A 21,138-nucleotide genomic window follows, 5' to 3' on the forward strand; every position below is an offset into this window, starting at 1 on the left:
ATGAGGGGGAAAAAACAATCTAATCAATTTTAGAATAAGGCTGTAACCTACCAAAATGTGGAAAAAGTCAAGGGGTGGTCTGAATACTTTCCGAAGGCACTGTATATGGATGTTAAGATGGGGGTTGAAAGCAGTATCCTAACATCCTTTCATGAAGAAGCTCATTAAGGCATACTACTGTAGGTCTGACTAACCTGACCGTCAGAGTCCTTTTGAAAATACACTGTTACATTTTTTACATTTACATCATTTAGCAGACGCTCTTATCCAGAGCAACTTACAAATTGGTGCATTCACCTTATAGCCAGTGGGATAACCACTTTACAATGTTTTTTTTTTTTTTTTTTTTTGGGGGGGGGGGGGGGGGGGTAGAAGGATTACTTTATCCTATCCCAGGTATTCGTTAAAGGAGGTGGGGTTTCAAATGTCTCCGGAAGGTGGTGAGTGACTCCGCTGTCCTGGCGTCGTGAGGGAGCTTGTTCCACCATTGGGGTGCCAGAGCAGCGAACAGTTTTGACTGGGCTGAGTGGGAACTGGGCTTCCGCAGAGGTAGGGGAGCCAGCAGGCCAGAGGTGGATGAACGCAATGCCCTCGTTTGGGTGTAGGGAATGATCAGAGCCTGAAGGTACGGAGGTGCCGTTCCCCTCACAGCTCCGTAGGCAAGCACCATGGTCTTGTAGCAGATGCGAGCTTCAACTGGAAGCCAGTGGAGTGTGCGGAGGAGCGGGGTGACGTGAGAGAACTTGGGAAGGTTGAACACCAGACGGGCTGCGGCATTCTGGATGAGTTGTAGGGGTTTAATGGCACAGGCAGGGAGCCCAGCCAACAGCGAGTTGCAGTAATCCAGACAGGAGATGACAAGTGCCTGGATTAGGACCTGTGCCGCTTCCTGTGTAAGGCAGGGTCGTACTCTCCGAATGTTGTAGAGCATGAACCTACAGGATCGGGTCACCGCCTTGATGTTAGCGGAGAACGACAGGGTGTTGTCCAGGGTCATGCCAAGGCTCTTCGCACTCTGGGAGGAGGACACAACGGAGTTGTCAACCGTGATGGCAAGATCATGGAACGGGCAGTCCTTCCCCGGGAGGAAGAGCAGCTCCATCTTGCCAAGGTTCAGCTTGAGGTGGTGATCCGTCATCCACACTGATATGTCTGCCAGACATGCAGAGATGCGATTCGCCACCTGGTTATCAGAAGGGGGAAAGGAGAAGATTAGTTGTGTGTTGTCTGCGTAGCAATGATAGGAGAGGCCATGTGAGGATATGACAGAGCCAAGTGACTTGGTGTATAGCGAGAATAGGAGAGGGCCTAGAACTGAGCCCTGGGGGACACCAGTGGTGAGAGCACGTGGTGCGGAGACAGATTCTCGCCACGCCACCTGGTAGGAGCGACCTGTCAGGTAGGACGCAATCCAAGAGTGAGCCGCGCCGGAGATGCCCAACTCAGAGAGGGTGGAGAGGAGGATCTGATGGTTCACAGTATCAAAGGCAGCAGATAGGTCTAGAAGGACAAGAGCAGAGGAGAGAGAGTTAGCTTTAGCAGTGCGGAGAGCCTCCGTGACACAGAGAAGAGCAGTCGCAGTTGAATGACCAGTCTTGAAACCTGACTGGTTTGGATCAAGAAGTTCATTCTGAGAGAGATAGCAAGAGAGTTGGCTAAAGACAGCACGCTCAAGAGTTTGAGAGAAAACAAAGAAGGGATACTGGTCTGTAGTTGTTGACATCGGAGGGATCGAGTGTAGGTTTTTTGAGAAGGGGTGCAACTCTCGCTCTCTTGAAGACGGAAGGGACATAGCCAGTGGTCAAGGATGAGTTGATGAGCGAGGTGAGGTAAGGGAGAAGGTCTCCGGAAATGGTCTGGAGAAGAGAGGAGGGGATAGGGTCAAGCGGGCAGGTTGTTGGGCGGCCGGCCGTCACAAGTCGCAAGATTTCATCTGGAGAGAGAGGGGAGAAAGAAGTCAAAGCATAGGGTAGGGCAGTGTGAGCAGGACCAGCGGTGTCATTTGACTTAACAAAAGAGGATCGGATGTCGTCAACCTTCTTTTCAAAATGGTTGACGAAGTCATCCACAGAGAGGGTGGAGGATGGGGGAGAGGGGGAGGAGGATTCAGCAGGGAGGAGAACGTGGCAAAGAGCTTCCTAGGGTTAGAGGCAGATGCTTGGAATTTAGAGTGGTAGAAAGTGGTTTTAGCAGCAGAAACAGAGGAAGAAAATGTAGAGAGGAGGGAGTGAAAAGATGCCAGGTCCGCAGGGAGTCTAGTTTTCCTCCATTTCTGCTCGGCTGCCCGGAGCCCTGTTCTGTGAGCTCGCAATGAGTCGTCAAGCCACGGAGCAGGAGGGGAGGACCAAACCGGCCGGGAGGATAGGGGACATAGAGTCAAAGGATGCAGAAAGGGAGGAGAGGAGGGTTGAGGAGGCAGAATCAGGAGATTGGAGGGAGAAGGATTGAGCAGAGGGAAGAGATGATAGGATGGAAGAGGAGAGAGTAGCGGGAGAGAGAGCACGAAGGTTGCGACGGCGCATTACCATCTGAGTAGGGGCAGAGTGAGTAGTGTTGGAGAAGAGCGATAGAGAAAAGGATACAAAGTAGTGGTCGGAGACTTGGAAGGGAGTTGCAGTGAGATTAGTAGAAGAACAGCATCTAGTAAAGATGAGGTCAAGCGTATTGCCTGCCTTGTGAGTAGGGGGGGACGGTGAGAGGGTGAGGTCAAAAGAGGAGTGGAGTGGAAAGGAGGCAGAGAGAAATGAGTCAAAGGTAGACGTAGGGAGGTTAAAGTCACCCAGAACTGTGAGGGGTGAGCCATCCTCAGGAAAGGAACTTATCAAGGCGTCAAGCTCATTGATGAACTCTCCAAGGGAACCTGGAGGGCGATAAATGATAAGGATGTTAAGCTTGAATGGGCTAGTGACTGTGACAGCATGGAATTCAAATGAGGAGGGGAAAAAGAGAGAATGTTCACTTGGGAGAGATGAGGATTCCTGTGCCACCACCCCGCTGACCAGATGCTCTCGGGGTATGCGAGAACACATGGTCAGACGAGGAGAGAGCAGTAGGAGTAGCAGTGTTTTCTGTGGTAATCCACGTTTCCGTCAGCGCCAAGAAATCGAGGGACTGGAGGGTAGCATAGGCTGAGATGAACTCTGCCTTGTTGGCCGCAGAACGGCAGTTCCAGAGGCTGCCGGAGACCTGGAACTCCACATGGGTCGTGCGTGCAGGGACCACCAGGTTAGAGTGGCAGCAGCCACGCGGTGTGAGGCGTTTGTATAGCCTGTGCGGAGAGGAGAGAACAGGGATAGACAGACACATAGTTGACAGGCTACAGAAAATGGCTACAATAATGCAAAGGAGATCGGAATGAAATGAACTAAACATCTGGGAAAGCGAGAGCGGGGCCTCCCTCACGTTTCACTGAAACACTCAAATATAACTCTCCCAACTTCCACTTTAGAAATTATAATTGTTGTAAACTACAGCGGTTCAATGTTTTCTAGGAATAGACTAACTTAGTTTATTCAGCTAGCTAACTTGGTACAGTATTCTTCCGTGAAAACCGTCCAGGGCACCGAATCCTATGACGCCATAGCCAACTAGCATGCCAGCCTCCAATAACACGGTTTAGCACCGATACTCGGTTACAACAAACCACCAGTGTTTTAACACGCCAAGCAGATCATTCATGTCCGTGTCTAACGTTGTGTAAAGTTTTGGGTTAGTTTTGACAGTTTGAGTGAGTCCGTTGTCAACTTATTCAGCCAGTTAGTTAGCTAGAATAGTTAGCATACTAGCTAGCCATTGCTCTCTGCCAATGAAAAACCCCTCCTCCCATAGCACGAACACACAGAGAGAGCCAAGCTAACGTTAACTAGTCACCCATGTCCCGAATTCCCTTGAACGACTCTGGTTACCAGTATGTAAAAACAAAACACAAATGTAGGTTATAACTTACCCTTAGTAGCTACTGTTAGCCAGTTAAGTGCAAAGCTAGCAAAGTTTCAGCTCACTGACACTGACTGGACTGGTAAGCCTCCAGTCCCAGCCCCTTCGTAGTGGTACTGCCAGCACAGGAACATATCAATTCACCAACACTGTAAATGTGCCAGCCCCTCTCATTAAGAACATGATACAAGCAAGAAGGTTTTTAGAAACTAAACTAAAGTTCCTGACCCAAGGTCAATAAATATAAGCAAGACTGGACATTTACAAGTAGTAAAAAGGGCTGCTTAGTGCAGTAGTTCACAGTCTGCTCCATTTACAATCAAAGGGTGCGTTCCAAATGGCACTCTATTCCCTACATAGTGGACTACTTTTGACCAGAACCCTACTGTGTGTGGCCTAGTCAAAAGTAGTGCACTACAGTGCATTCGGAAAGTATTCAGACCCCTTGACTTTTTCCACATTTTGTTACATTACAGCCTTATTCTAAAATGGATTAAATTGTTTTTCCCCCCCCTCATCAATCTACACACAATACCCCATAATGACAAAGCAAAAACTGGTTCTTAGAAATTATTGCAAACGTATAGAAAAAAATACAACTGAAATATTACATTTCCATAAGTATTCAGACCCTTTATTAAGTACTTTGTTGAAGCACCTTTGGCAGCGATTACAGCCTTGAGTCTTCTTGGGTAAGCTATAAGCTTGGCACACCTGTATTTGGGGAGTTTCTCACATTCTTCTCTGCAGATCCTCTCAAGCTCTGTCAGGTTGGATGGGGAGCGTCGCTGCACAGCTATTTTCAGGTCTCTCCAGAGATGCTTGATCGGGTTCAAGTCCAGGCTCTGGCTGGGCCAGACTTGTCCTGAAGCCACTCCTGCATTGTCTTGGCTGTGTGCTTGGGGTCGTTGTCCTGTTGGAAGGTGAACCTTTGCCCCAGTCTGAGGTAATGAGCGCTCTGGAACAGGTTTTCATCAAGGATCTCTCTGTACTTTGCTCTGTTCATCTTTCCCTTGATCCTGACTAATCTCCCAGTCCCTGCCGCTGAAAATCATACCCACAGCATGATGCTGCCACCACCATGCTTCACCGTAGGGATGGTGCCAGGTTTCCTCCAGACGTGACGCTTGGCATTCTGCCAAAAGAGTTCAATCTTGGTTTCATCAGACCAGAGCATGAGCTCAATTTCGAGTCTCATAGCAAAGGGTTTGAATACTTATGAAAATAAGGTATTTCTGTTTTTAAAATGTCTAAAAACCTGTTTTTGCTTTGTCATTATGGGGTATTGTGTGTAGATTGATGAGATCTTTTTTTCTTTAATCCATTTTAGAATAAGGCTTTAATGTAACAAAATGTGGAAAAAGTCAAGGGGTCTGAATACTTTCCGAATACACTGCATTAAGGGAATAGGGTACCATTTGGGACACAACCCACAATCACAGTGACCTCCTTGGGGATACGGGATTTCAACATAAATCTGGATTGTTGGAAGAAAAGTTGTGCTGCTGCACTCCTGTCAATATCAATAAGAGAGGGAGGAAGGAGAGAGGGGATGGAGGGAGGAAGGAGGGAGGGCAGCAAGGCTAAGCTACTTTCCCAGGAGGAACATTCTAGAGAAGGGGAGAATAAACTTCTGGTATAATGAATTCTGAATCTCTGTGGCACCAGGAACTGTACAGCATCAGGTGTTCTTCAGTTGTCAAAGGCCCATGGAGTAGAGGGGGGGGAAATAGAATAGACACCTGGAGTAGAGGGGGGGTGGAATAGACACCTGGAGTAGAGGGGGGGGGGGATAGAATAGACACATGGCGTAGAGGGGTGGGGGGGAATAGAACAGACACCTGGAGTAGAGGGGTGGGGGGGAATAGAATAGACACCTGGAGTAGAGGGGTGGGGGGGAATAGAACAGACACCTGGAGTAGAGGGGTGGGGGGGAATAGAACAGACACCTGGAGTAGAGGGGGGGGGGGAATAGAATAGACACCTGGAGTAGAGGGGTGGGGGGGAATAGAACAGACACCTGGAGTAGAGGGGTGGGGGGGAATAGAACAGACACCTGGAGTAGAGGGGTGGGGGGGAATAGAACAGACACCTGGAGTAGAGGGGTGGGGGGGAATAGAATAGACACCTGGAGTAGAGGGGTGGGGGGGAATAGAACAGACACCTGGAGTAGAGGGGTGGGGGGGAATAGAACAGACACCTGGAGTAGAGGGGTGGGGGGGAATAGAACAGACACCTGGAGTAGAGGGGTGGGGGGGGGAATAGAACAGACACCTGGAGTAGAGGGGTGGGGGGGAATAGAACAGACACCTGGAGTAGAGGGGTGGGGGGGAATAGAACAGACACCTGGAGTAGAGGGGTGGGGGGGAATAGAATAGACACCTGGAGTAGAGGGGTGGGGGGGAATAGAACAGACACCTGGAGTGGGGGGGGGGGGGGGGGGGGTGGAATAGACACCTGGAGTAGAGGGGTGGGGGGGAATAGAATAGACACCTGGAGTAGAGGGGTGGGGGGGAATAGAATAGACACCTGGAGTAGAGGGGTGGGGGGGAATAGAACAGACACCTGGAGTAGAGGGGTGGGGGGGAATATAATAGACACCTGGAGTAGAGGGGTGGGGGGGAATAGAACAGACACCTGGAGTAGAGGGGTGGGGGGGAATAGAACAGACACCTGGAGTGGGGGGGGGGGGGGGGGGGGGTGGAATAGACACCTGGAGTAGAGGGGTGGGGGGAATATAATAGACACCTGGAGTAGAGGGGGGGGGGGGGGGGAATAGACACCTGGAGTAGGGGGGGGGGGGAATATAATAGACACCTGGAGTAGAGGGGTGGGGGGGAATAGAACAGACACCTGGAGTAGAGGGGTGGGGGGGGAATAGAACAGACACCTGGAGTAGAGGGGTGGGGGGAATAGAACAGACACCTGGAGTAGAGGGGTGGGGGGGGGAATAGAACAGACACCTGGAGTAGAGGGGTGGGGGGGGTGGAATAGACACCTGGAGTAGAGGGGTGGGGGGAATAGACACCTGGAGTAGAGGGGTGGGGGGAATAGAACAGACACCTGGAGTAGAGGGGGGAATAGAACAGACACCTGGAGTAGAGGGGGGGTGGAATAGACACCTGGAGTAGAGGGGGGGTGGAATAGACACCTGGAGTAGAGGGGGGAATAGAACAGACACCTGGAGTAGAGGGGTGGGGGGAATAGAACAGACACCTGGAGTAGAGGGGGGAATAGAACAGACACCTGGAGTAGAGGGGGGAATAGAACAGACACCTGGAGTAGAGGGGGGAATAGAACAGACACCTGGATGCCAGATAGCTCCAGATCTATAGCTGGAGGCTGTAACTAAATCATAAGGCTTGTCTACAATTACATCAGTGGTTTCTGTCATGGAGAAGCCATGACCTACATGCTGATCATAGTAATCACACAGCCACCTTTCTACCAAGAAAGACTACATCCCAAATGGCACCCTATTCCCTATATAGTGCACTACTTTTGACAATGGCCCATTGTAGTGCACTATATAGGGAATATGGTGCCATTTGGGATGTCGCTGTAATTTTGGCATAGTGGCTTGTGTGGGGTTCAGGACCATCTCACAAAAAGCCCCATAACCACCAAGATATTCATTATCAGTGATACCGGCTCAATATTTTGATTTCTCCAAGAAACAAACCATAATTAAATGTAATCATACGTTGTGTTTCAAAAGTCACTGGCACACAATCGCAGGAATTGCAAATGGGGAAATAAACCCTTGATGTCAAATTCCATTGGAGAATAAGTATTGTAATTTTCCTCACTAAAGAAAAAGAGAGTCTTGTCTCCTGGTTGAGACAGATCTGAACAGGACATTCTCTGAGCTATTAAAAGAACCAGACTGATTCATGCAGCCATGAAGGTGTCCTTAGTATAGCAATGTTCTGGTATACCAGGGAGGAAATACAATTCTAATACAGTGCCATTGTAAAGTAACAGGCATTCCTCTGAAATGCTTAGATTGTATGTTCAGCTCATATTGTGTCAATATATCAAACACTTTGATATATCTGATTTCATTGATCACTACCCACTTTACAGTTACTGACAGCTACCTGCACCTGTGGTTTGCTCTCTCATCCACAATATATTGTAATTTTAACTGTCATTTGTCAAATTTTGTCACAGGCAATTATTTTATTCATCAAGGCATTTTCATTAATAGGGTTCAATAGTAAAGAACTGAACGCAATGTTTGCTATTAAGGCTGAACAACATACCTCTCGGTGACGGATTGAAAGGTTTCCTAGGGAACAGGCAGAATAGAATGCTTAGTCATTTCCAGACTTCTCAAGCCAACACCAGCCATTTAAAGACGTACAGCAAGACTCCCTGATCTAATGCTGGAGGGATATTAAAAATCTGTACATTGGACCTTGGCAAGCGTTCTCATTTGGGAGATTGCTTTTATACCGGTAATCATTCACTCCAGGGATTTAAAGAGTGGGAAACTTTGGCTTGGTCTCAGTGCTAGTGTGTTATGTAAAGTACAACAGCAGACCAATCTGATATTAACCATGGCTCCACTATGTTTATGGAATAATACAACCACGAGACCTGGGTGAAATATGGCACAAAGCCAGATTTAGGAAAGAAACACTATGCATGACAGCAAAACTTAGGGACAAACCAAAAACCAGCATTTGTAGCTGTCCACTAATAAGGAAAACAAACAACTGACGAAATTAAATGATTTGTTTAATACTATACAAGATGTTGCACATCATGATTTGCAATCTACTGATTCTGACAAATACAGTATACTACTCTGAGACGCATTCATTAACAAAATCATTGGTGAGAAAAAGCACCTTACCAGTCAGTTGGTGTTGTTGTGTATCCGTATCAAGCCACAGATCTCAGTTTACCCAGGTCCCTCTCTGAGATAATCCCATTAGTGCTTCCCACAGCACTAAAACCAACCAGTAGCCCTGTGTACACCTCCTGTGGGCTAGCACTAACATTAACACTGCTGGGATGACTGCTCCCTTTACACAGACAGTACACACCCCCTCCCGGCGCGCAAACTCAGCCGTGCATCAGTAACACACAGCGAAAGAGAGAGGGACCTCTTCCATGACCAGCAAGCAGAATAGTCTGTTACTATCCCCCCTCCCTCCCTGTAGGAATGTGGCTTAGTCCAACAGTGCAGCAGTAGCAGCCTCTCTATCAGTCAGGCCCCTGGACAGTACACAGACAGTACAACGTGCCTGTGCACGCGGCAGAAGGCAACTCAAGGTCCAGCTCATGTGGTGCACCACTACTAAGTTCGGGGGGTGGGGTGGGGGGGGGCAAGAGAGAGAGATCTAGAGAAAGGGAGAGCAACTTGTTATCTTACCCCTGCCGAGCCCATTACGGGGGGGGAGTGGCCAAGGCCCGGCAGTCCGAATCAGCATTCACAGTTGCTAAGCAGCCAAAGTGTCTCTTTCATGAGGGAATGGATAAGACAGCTTTTTGGCAAATGGGGGAGAAATGAAAAGGGGTGTGGGAGTGGGATGAGCGGGTCCTAAGTTCTGGACAAAGCCGGACCATTCCTACATAAAAATACTCACAATAAACTATTACTGTACATTGAATTAACGTTTGTTAGTTTGAGCAAAACAACAGCACAAATATGCAGGGATGTAAGTCCAGGCCTAGAGTGATAGTGGACTGCTCCCCTGGACCTTCATCAAACCTCTAGGCCTAGTAAACACTGGTGATGTCATCTCAGAGGGCATGACCTGCTAGGTTAGGAGCCCTACTGTTGACCCTGCCTGCCATTACAATATAGGGCCTTGGCCTGAACCCTACTGAGCCTCAGACCAGCGCTGTTTCTGCTTAATATAAAGGTCCTTACACGTGGCCTGAGGACCCATCATCTCGGCAAGCAACGAGACGCAACCCGAGCCACCAGCACTGGAAGAGCTCCCGTTCCAAACCATTTCCTAAAGGGATTACAAAATAGGATTACCTGGAGTTACCCAGGGGACAGTTTGGTGTTTCTGTTGCAAAGTTCTATTATGTAACAATTTTGCCTGTAATTAGTGCCCATCATCAGCCTGGAGAACATGAGAGAGAGGAGTGTGTACCGGAGCTCATCAGTTTGTAGCTGTGAGCCCTGTGAGGCTTGGTTCCAACACAGCAGCAGTCCAGCTCCCTCCCAGACTCCTCCAACGTGAACAGTGATTAGGTCTGGATGAGCGGAGCACAGTCTGCCCACACACTCAGCAGAGCCTGGCCGAAATGTAATTTAGAAGATCATTGTTACAATCTGAAATAGCAGGGTATGAAACACTATCCCCCCCGCCCGACTCAGTCATAGGACCTCTAAAAACATCTGATATACATCTGATACTTCCTGGAAAATTGCTCTGGGAAGAAAAATTCCAAAATAATTATTACAAGATTAATGCCCCATTATCTTCAGCTCTCAGTGTGACCCTTGTGGGCAGATAGAAATGAAGATGGAACACACAAGCTTTGTCTTCGTGGAACATAACAACTAGCTAGGCTAACCAGTGAATGTGCTTCAATGTGCCCCATGCATGCAGTGTCAGTGAGTGACGCTACAAGACTGTGACATAGGATAGATTTCCTGTAAATCAGGGATGTGATAACAGAAAACCTGTGTTCAAACGCCAATGATGATGAATTCTGACCATGGCAGGTGGAAATGAGACAAGTGGCACCTTACTGGAGTTAATCAAGTAAATCCAATCAGTGAAGGTTTACACCTGTTCTACACACTATGAACTGAAGCAGAGGTCAAACAATGCCATCACAGTGGTAGTATCCCAATAATCTTTCCTTTCTCCCGAAGTGTGCACTTGTTCACTTCCCTTCATGGATTTGAAGGGAAATGACAGGTATATGGAACCTCACTGCTGCTCTGCATCCTAATCCCCTAGGCACGCAGCATCCAGCCTGCTCTGCATCCTAATCCCCCAGGCACCCAGCACGCTCTACATCCTAATCCCCCAGGCACCCAGCATCCAGCCTGCTCTACATCCTAATCCCCCAGGCACCCAGCATCCAGCCTGCTCTACATCCTAATCCCCCAGGCACCCAGCACGCTCTACATCCTAATCCCCCAGGCACCCAGCATCCAGCCTGCTCTACATCCTAATCCCCCAGGCACCCAGCCTGCTCTGCATCCTAATCCCCCAGGCACCCAGCACGTTCTAAATCCTAATCCCCCAGGCACCCAGCACGCTCTACATCCTAATCCCCCAGGTCCCCAGCACGCTCTACATCCTAATCCCCCAGGCACCCAGCACGCTCTACATCCTAATCCCCCAGGTACCCAGCCCGCTCTATATCCTAATCCCCCAGGCACCCAACACGCTCTACATCCTAATCCCCCAGGCACCCAGCATCCAGCCTGCTCTGCATCCTAATCCCCCAGGCACCCAGCACGCTCTACATCCTAATCCCCCAGGTACCCAGCACGCTCTACATCCTAATCCCCCAGGCACCCAGCACGCTCTACATCCTAATCCCCCAGGCACCCAACACGCTCTACATCCTAATCCCCCAGGCACCCAGCTCTGCATCCTAATCCCCCAGGCACCCAGCACGCTCTACATCCTAATCCCCCAGGCACCCAGCCTGCTCTACATCCTAATCCCCCAGGCACCCAGCACCCAGTCTGCTCTACATCCTAATCCCCCAGGCACCCAGCATCCAGCCTGCTCTACATCCTAATCCCCCCAGGCACCCAGCACCCAGCCTGCTCTACATCCTAATCCCCCAGGCACCCAGCCTGCTCTACATCCTAATCCCCCAGGCACCCAGCCTGCTCTACATCCTAATCCCCCAGGCACCCAGCACCCAGTCTGCTCTACATCCTAATCCCCCAGGCACCCAGCATCCAGCCTGCTCTACATCCTAATCCCCCCAGGCACCCAGCACCCAGCCTGCTCTACATCCTAATCCCCCAGGCACCCAGCCTGCTCTACATCCTAATCCCCCAGGCACCCAGCCTGCTCTACATCCTAATCCCCCAGGCACCCAGCACCCAGCCTGCTCTACATCCTAATCCCCCAGGCACCCAGCCTGCTCTACATCCTAATCCCCCAGGCACCCAGCACCCAGCCTGCTCTACATCCTAATCCCCCAGGCACCCAGCACGCTCTACAGCCTAATCCCCCAGGCACCCAGCACCCAGCCTGCTCTACAGCCTAATCCCCCAGGCACCCAGCCTGCTCTACATCCTAATCCCCCAGGCACCCAGCCTGCTCTACATCCTAATCCCCCAGGCACCCAGCACCCAGCCGGCTCTACATCCTAATCCCCCAGGCACCCAGCACCCAGCCTGCTCTACATCCCATCCCCCAGGCACCCAGCCTGCTCTACATCCTAATCCCCCAGGCACCCAGCCTGCTCTACATCTTAATCCCCCAGGCACCCAGCCTGCTCTACATCCTAATCCCCCAGGCACCCAGCCTGCTCTGCATCCTAATCCCCCAGGCACCCAGCACGCTCTACAGCCTAATCCCCCAGGCACCCAGCACCCAGCCTGCTCTACATCCTAATCCCCCAGGCACCCAGCAACCAGCCTGCTCTACATCCTAATCCCCCAGGCACCCAGCACCCAGCCTGCTCTACTTCCTACTCCCCCAGGCACCCAGCCTGCTCTACATCCTAATCCCCCAGGCACCCAGCACCCAGCCTGCTCTACATCCTAATCCCCCAGGCACCCAGCACCCAGCCTGCTCTACATCCTATTCCCCCAGGCACCCAGCACCCAGCCTGCTCTACATCCTAATCCCCCAGGCACCCAGCCTGCTCTACATCCTAATCCCCCAGGCACCCAGCCTGCTCTACATCCTAATCCCCCAGGCACCCAGCCTGCTCTACATCCTAATCTCCCAGGCACCCAGCCTGCTCTACATCCTAATCCCCTAGGCACCCAGCCTGCTCTGCATCCTAATCCCCCAGGCACCCAGCACGCTCTGCCCTGGTCTCCATGTGTGACTGGAGCTGCCAGGCCAGCGTCACACAGAGACAAGGTTATGAGTAGACACACCCTGGTTGCAACCAAAATGGCACCATATTCCCTAAATATATGGATATAGGGTGCCATTTGGGACACAGACCCAAAGCCCACTGCTCAAGCTGGGCTACAGGCAGGGGACAACAGGTCAAGCTTTGGGATTCCACTCTACATGCCATTGCAGAGGAACAGCCAACCAAGGTCCTTGGCATGGTATTTGGATAGTTAGAGCCAGCTACAAAAATAATATGGCTTACTGTGCACAAAAGCCTTTGAGGTATTGCATGGCAATGTAAATAAAGAAACCTTCTCTGATAAGCTGTTTGCTTGCACTGGTCAGCGCAGAGGCAATACTCAAAGAGAACTTACACACAGCCTAAGATGCCATGCATACTAGTTTGATAGGCATTTCACATTAGTTTATAGAATGCAACAATAGTTTGGAGCCAGCAATATATGTTAGTGAGTTTTTCCCTTATAGATGAGAGTATGAGCATACTGAAGATCTATTTCCAATCATTTCCTCCAATTCCCCAAAATGGAAAATCTCAACAAAGTACCTAATGTGCTTCAGGATGGTTCCAAGAGAAACAGGGTGTTTTAATAGTGAACTAATGAACTGAACCTCAGCTCAGGTTTCTCAAGAAGAGCAGCTTATGAGCAACACCAAACAACAGCCAAGCCAAGCCGCTTACAGCCAGTGGAATGAGAGCATTACAGAGAACAGAGAAAATAGCCTGAATAGACCCTGGGTGTATTTCTAGTAACTCATTCAGGATCCTCTTACTAATCATGAGGTCATAGCTCCATAGGCACACCACTGGTTTTAACTAGATGGTATACAGCTACGACCGGAAATAACTTTTGAGAACTTACGCAGCAGGTTAGAACTTACACAGCAGGTTAGGAGAATGAACGTAGCAGGTTAGGAGAATTAGGTTAAGGTTAGCTCAAATGCTCTCCTAACCTGCTACGAAAAGTCAATTCCGGTCATAGCTGTACTCCATCTACTCACAGGCACCACCACCTCGTTCTCCAACCAAGGCACATTAATTTGAGTAGCAAACTGAAGTGAAGAGGAAATTTGGCAACTCTTGAGGCAAGTGGAAGTTCATAAAGTTCTTAGGTTTACAGAATAAGAAAGTCAAGGAGGGATATATACATTTCAAAATCCAGCCTCCTGGGTTCAGTGACCAATCACAATGGGAATAAAAAAAAACCTGATGCGATTGGTTGAGTGTTTTGCATGGCTCAGGGCCCCAGGTGGGCGGAGTTTTAAACCATTCTAGACCATTGATCCTTAAAGGGATACTTCAGGATTTTGGCAATGAGTCAGATGTACTCTTGGATACCATTTTTGTGTCTCTGTGTGCAGTTTTAAGGAAGTTGCTAACAACATTAGCACAATTGCTAACAACATTAGCACAATTGCTAACTAATGTTAGCGCAATGACAAAGTCTATGGTAATTGCTAGCTAGTAGATACCATAGACTTTTTCATTGCCCTGAGGCTAGTTATCATTGACTCGCAAAACTACCTCTTACTTCCTTCATACTGGATGCAGAGACATCTGACCCTGGGGAAGTAGATAAAGGGCTTCATTGCCAAAATCCCGAAGTATCCCTTTAAGAGTAATCTTCCCCCACTTGGGGCACCCCATGCAAAACGAACTCCACCATTGGTAAATGACTTGCAGAAATATGACCATTAGGAGGCCAGGAGTCCATTTTGAAATGTATAGAAGCCTCCTTCACTTTTCAATCTGTAAAACACTCGGGCCTTGATGGTTGGAGGGTATAGGCGTTGCTAGAACTAATAAGCATCGAAATTAGGCCAAATCAAAATAAAGCACTTTAAAATAGGCTACATAGTCCACAAGGCCTGATAATAGCTGACTAAACGCCCCTCCACCGTGAAGGAGTGGAGTTTAGTCAGCTAAATCAGGGCACAAATTGTATTTGAAGCGTTGCTTTTTCTAGAGGTTCCTAGACTATCATATTTTTTCACAAATCTTTAAAAGTCTAGCCTACTGCAAACTAAATTAACGAATTGATTATTTTTTTACACTTGCTTGTGTCAATTGCTGCGTGTATGTAGAAAAATCATACTCACAAGAAGAACCATGTTTGAGTTGATATGGGCAAATCAAATGGATTTTCCAAATCCCGACATGGAATTTATATGCCCGCAGCCTGCTGCACGCGCCCCTCATAGAGTTCGCGCTCACCTATGGTGCGTTCAGCAGAACTCAAGGTTTTGAAACGCTCAGGAAGGATTACTTTATCCTATCCCAAGTATTCTTTAAAGAGGTGGGGAGCCTTCAGTTAGTTTTTGTTTTAGGACAGTAGGCCTATGCCTAATTATTGCACACACTACAGTCACCAAGCCTAAGCACTCTCATCTTTTTAGAAATTGTTTGAAATAGTCTATCTTTCTTTGTTGACAGACTATTCTTCTTTCCCTGCAGGTTTTTATTTTTTGGTAAATTTGAATAGTCAGTCAGCTTATTTTCTCCGCCAGTGAGACAGAAAAACAACAAGTAAAACATTTTAAGGAATCGTTTAATTAGATTTGCAAGCAAGGCACTTATTGAGAATGATAAGAGCACATAATTGTGATCAGGAATTCATTCAAACACTTCTGCTTCTTGCATAGCTTATGTGATAAAATGTGACTAAATAATACACTGTTTTAGCCTACTTTAATTGGATTGTATCCACAGGATCAGACAATATTGGGCTCAAAAGCAGCCGGCCTTATTTTCATGACTACAGACTTGAGGGAGTACCACCAGCCATGCCAGGTGTACCAGACTACTCCACTGTCTGTCACAGCACTGTAGGCACCTTGGTAGTAGTTGCCATTCAGGTTGGCAGAGTGACATCTAGTGGAAACAAAACAGAACAGCAAGAATTAGGATAAAGAAATAATCATAAAGTGTATTTTATTTGTCATAATGTCAAATGATGTATTCTTCGAATGGTTGTAGATTAGAGAGAGAACTTGTCCAAAGAGAGAACTTGTGACATCACCCAAATTAGCCCTTTTAGTAGCCTAGACCATTGACAGACAGAGAAAATAAGGAACCTGTTGAACCACCAGCCTCCCTTGTCCTCCTGGGCACAGTTGCGTTCGTAGCGGTCGTTGTCTTTGTCGTAGGTGCTGAACTTCATGCCCTGGTGACTGGCCCACCCCTGGTCCTGTGGGTGGTAACTGCCTGACAGAGAGTCACCTGAGTCACCAGAGAACTCACCAAAATGCAGCTGGTAAAACTCCTGGGGATAAACATCATGGGAATATAGTGAGCTAATGCAAACCAAAAAAAAAGCCTACTGTGCAACTGTAATAAGTGGATGGGAAGTAAAACTCTGTGAGGGAGGAATGAGTTGCATCGTACTATTTTGTGTTTTTCCTACAATTGACATATTGATAAAGAGATTGTCCTCCTCTTGTTTGTTTAACCTTTGATCTGTTGTTTCCTTTCCTTTTTTCTAAAGGAAACAACAGATGAGTTGTCCATCTAGACCCCTCAAACTCAACTCTGGACCATGAAGCCAGTTCCACTGCATTTTTTCATTGTTCCTGGGTGTGTGCAATTAATTATCAGGTAGAACAGAAAACCAGCAGGCTCTGGACCTCGTAGGGTAAGAGTTGAATACCCCTGATCTAGACCATGGGAAGATCTCAATTTAATCCTACTCACACCCTCTCTCCTTGTCTCCTCAAAACCCATTGGAGGAGAAGGTCAGAGGCGAGGGACCACTGGCTTTCTCATCCAATAGGTTTTGAGAAGGAGACGAGGAGAAGGGAGAAAGGACGCGAGGAGTGTGCAACTGAGATCTTCCCAATGACCCACTAACACGGATAGATTGAAACATCACCCAAAGACAACATCGTCATCATTCCATATGGACACTTGTTGAGCAGAGGTGTAAAAATGAAAACCACAGAATACAACACCTTGTCATCTGCAACTTTGAAGTTTTTGTACACTGCATAGCGTTGTACTCCCTCAAAGTCAGCTAAGTTGATCCTCAGATTGTAGTCACCTAAAGCCAAGGGGTGATGGTAGCCTTTAGTCGAAACTCTATACCTCATCTCACTGTGACTCTCTCACTGTTTGTCTTGACTTTTCAGACGTTGTAAGAGCTCACATTTACCTTGTGAAGTTAGGTAATGTAAGTTGTCATTCCCCAACCAGAACTCTCCTCTGGCTGACTGCAGGTCACCAAACCCCCGCTGATAATCACTCCAGGGCCTGCATACAAATCAGATATGAATACAACACATTACTCATTCACATACAGAAGAATGTTACTGTAATCTCATTATTACATAACATCTGAATCGTATTTGAATGTGTTTTACCTGTTGAAAGACTGGCTGCCATCTGAGCGTCTCTGGATGACTGTCCATCCGCCCCCTTCAGTCATGTCACAGTAGACCCTGACTAGGCCCGGGCTCGCCATGGGTCTGATCGTGTAGAACCCACTGCCTTTGTTCCCAGCGTTGAAAATCTGGGCACAGTCTGAAAACAGGTTACTGATGAGGTTATGGATGTTTACTTCACAAATTTGATGGTTTGAAACTATAAATTATGGAATCCATTTGTGCCCTTACTGGCCACTCCATACTAGAAATAAAAGGATAAAAAACGATTATTGACCTCTATACTGATGATCTCCCAGGTCATGGAAGGTGTCCTGGTCTAAAGCCAGCTGCTCAGTCCTCTGGCTGCCGAGAGTCTGGATGAGCTGCTGCTGCTGTTTCATCAACTGCACCTCCAGAGTCTTCAGCTGGGCCCGCAGCCGTACTGTCTCCTGCTGGCATTCATCTGAAGACTACACACACATACACTACCAGTCAAAAGTTTGGACACACCTACCTATTCCATGGTTTTTCTTTAATTTGTAAACTATTTTCTACATTGTAGAATAATAGTGAAGACATCAAAATGATGAAATAACACATATGGAATCATGTAGTAACCAAAAAAGTGTTAAACAAATCAAACTAGCCACCCTTTGACTTCATGACAGCTTTGCACACTCTTGGCATTCTCTCAACCAGCTTCATGAGGTAGTCATCTGGAATGCATTTCAATTAACAGATGTGCCTTGTTGTGTTTGAGCCAATCAGTTTTGTTGTGACAAGGTAGACGTGGTATACAGAAGATAGCCCTATTTGGTAAAAGACCAAGTCCATATTATGGCAAGAACAGCTCAAATAAGCAAAGAGAAACGACAGTCCATCATTACTTTAAGACATGAATGTCAGTCAATCCAGAAAATGTCAAGAACTTTGAACGTTTCTTCAAGTGCAGTCGCAAAAACCATCAAGCGCTATGATGAAACTGGCTCTCATGAGGAATGCCACAGGAAAGGAAGACCCAAAGTTACCTCTGCTGCAGAGGATATGTTCATTAGAGTTACCAACCTCAGAAATTGCAGCCCAAATAAATGCTTCACAGAGTTCAAGTAACAGACACATCTCAACATCAACTGTTCAGAGGATACTGCGTGAATCAGGCCTTCATGTCAAATTGCTGCAAAGAAACCACAACTAAAGGACACCAATAAGAAGAAGAGACTTGCTTGGGCCAAGAAACACGAGCAATGGACATTAGACCGGTGGAAATCTGTCCTTTGGTCTGATGAGTACAAATGTGAGATTTTTGGTTCCAACTGCCTTGTCTTTGTGAGACGCAGAGTAGGTGAACGGATGATCTCCGCATGTGTGGTTCCCACTGTAAAGCATGGAGGAGGAGGTGTGATGGTGTGGGGATGCATTGCTGGTGACACTGTCTGTGATTTATTTAGAATTCAAGGCACACTTAACCAGCATGACTACCACAGCATTCTGCAGCGATATGCCAGCCCATCTGGTTTGCGCTTAGTGGGACTATAATTTGTTTTTCAACAGGACAATTACCCAACACACCTACAGGCTGTGTAAGGGCTATTTGACCAAGAAGGAGAGTGATGGAGTGCTGCATCAGATGACCTGGCCTCCACAATCACCCGACCTCAACCCAATTGAGATGGTTTGGGATGAGTTGGACCGCAGAGTGAAGGAAAAGCATATGTGGGAACTCCTTCAAGACTTTTGGAAAAGCATTCCAGGTGAAGCTGGTTGAGAGAATGTCAAGAGTGTGCAAAGCTGTCATCAAGGCAAAGTGTGGCTACTTTGAAGAATCTCAAATAGCAAATATATTTTGATTTGTTTAACACTTTTTTGGTTACTACATGATTCCATATGTGTTGTTTCATAGTTTTGATGTCTTCACTATTATTCTACAATGTAGAAAATAGTTTAAAAAATAAAGAAAAACCCTGGAATGAGTAGGTGTGTCCAAACTTTTAACTGGTACTGTATACACTGAGTGGACAAAACATTAGGACATGGACTGACCAGGTGAATCCAGGTGAAAGCTATGATCCCTTATTGATGTCACTTGTTAAATCCACTTCAATCAGTGTAGATGAAGGGGAGGAGACAGGTTAAAGAAGGATTTTTAAGTCTTGACACAATTGAGACATGGATTGTGAATGTGTGCATTCAAAATCAAATCAAATCAAATCAAATTGATTGGTCACATATGCATGGTTAGCAGATGTTATTGCGAGTGTAGCGAAATGCTTGTGCTTCTAGTTCAGACAGTGCAGTAATATCTAGCAAGTAATATCTAACAGTTCCACAACAAATATCTAATACACACAAATCTAAGTAAGGGAATGGAAGAAGAATATATAAATATATGGATGAGCAATGTCATTGTCAGAGCGACATAGGCTAAGATGCATAGATAGTATAGAATACAGTATATACATATGAGACGAGTAATGCAAGATATGTAAACATTATTAAAGTGGCATTATTAAAGTGACTAGTGTTCCATTTATTAAAGTGGCCAGTGATTTTCCAGTCTGTATGTAGGCAGCAGCACCTCTGTGTCCAGTGTGACGAGTTACCTGGGAGTCACAGATTTCCCTGCAGCCCATTCGACCTGCGCAGCCCTTACAGCCTTTAGTTACAGTGAAGCCATGATGAACCACACAGAGCACGCTGCTTCAGCCTGTTCACTCAAGACACAGGTACAGCACAGTACACACGCAGTACATCCCAATGTATGTGACAGTTGGTCAGAGGGTGAATGGGCAAGACAAAATATTTAAGTGCCTTTGAACGGGGTATGGTAGTAGGTGCCAGGTGCACAGGTTTGAGTGTGTCAAGAACTGCAATGCTGCTGGGTTTTTCACACTCAACAGTTTCCCATGTGTATCAAGAATGGTCCACCACCCAAAGGACATCCAGCCAACTTTACACATCTGTGGGAAGCATTGGAGTCAACATGGGCTAGCATCCCTATGGAACGCTTTCGACACCTTGTAGAGTCCATGACGAATTGAGGCTGTTCTGAGGGCAAAAGGGGGTGCAACTCAGTATTAGGAAGGTGTTCCTAATGTTTTGTAGACTCAGTGTATGTACATATGGTATGCATGTACACACACACACACACACACACACACACACACACACACACACACACACACACACACAGTATAGCAAGTAGTAGAAGTAACATAAAGATCTTGGTTCCCTTGCAGTAGGCTACAGTTGGCCAATATCAAAATCAACCAAACATGAGAAAGAGTAGACCTTAGACATAGTTCCTTGTAATGAGCACTTACCGAAAGGGACATGTCCATGATGAAGATGAGCCCAATGAAAAACAACCTCAAGGTTCTCATTTTACCTGCAGAGATGCTGAAATATTCACAGTTACAACTGGGATATTTAGGTCCAGTTGCTTTGTCTTTTAGTGGAAAAAGGACTTAAACAGACTTTCCACAGATGTCTCTTCATAGCCGCCCCACAAGAATGTGAGGATTCTCAGTACCAGTTGAGCTTGTCCTCTTAAATCTGCTGTCTAGTATCACAATCCACAGGGGTGAGTCAGAAAGTGAAGAACTAACATTATGATAACCAGACAACCCCCTTTGGCACATTGTTTATTTTTTACAAACAAACAGGCACAGTATGTATTCATAATCAATTTATCTGTGGCATTAAGCTGCAATCTTTGTTTATATCTTTTGATGATAATATTAATAAAGTATCCTACTGCCCTTTGTGTTTAGGGGGGTGGCTTAGAAGGGAATACCTGATTTGCTACAGA

At 47.1% G+C, this 21,138-nt stretch overlaps 1 protein-coding gene across 1 annotated transcript; it reads right to left on the reverse strand.

Moving 5' to 3' along the window:
* Positions 1–15,683: 15,683 nt before the first annotated feature.
* On the reverse strand, positions 15,684–20,710 carry fgl1 (fibrinogen-like 1; the record flags this gene model as incomplete). Its single annotated transcript, XM_084147189.1, has 7 exons — positions 15,684–15,843; positions 16,047–16,234; positions 16,920–17,008; positions 17,120–17,217; positions 17,328–17,487; positions 17,626–17,800; positions 20,651–20,710. The coding sequence occupies 7 exons, from the start codon at positions 20,708–20,710 to the stop codon at positions 15,684–15,686; spliced, it is 930 nt and encodes a 309-aa protein (XP_084003315.1).
* Positions 20,711–21,138: the final 428 nt, after the last annotated feature.

Source organism: Coregonus lavaretus (genome assembly GCF_964263955.1).
Source record: "Coregonus lavaretus genome assembly, chromosome: 29".
NCBI classification, from domain to species: Eukaryota; Metazoa; Chordata; class Actinopteri; order Salmoniformes; family Salmonidae; genus Coregonus; species Coregonus lavaretus.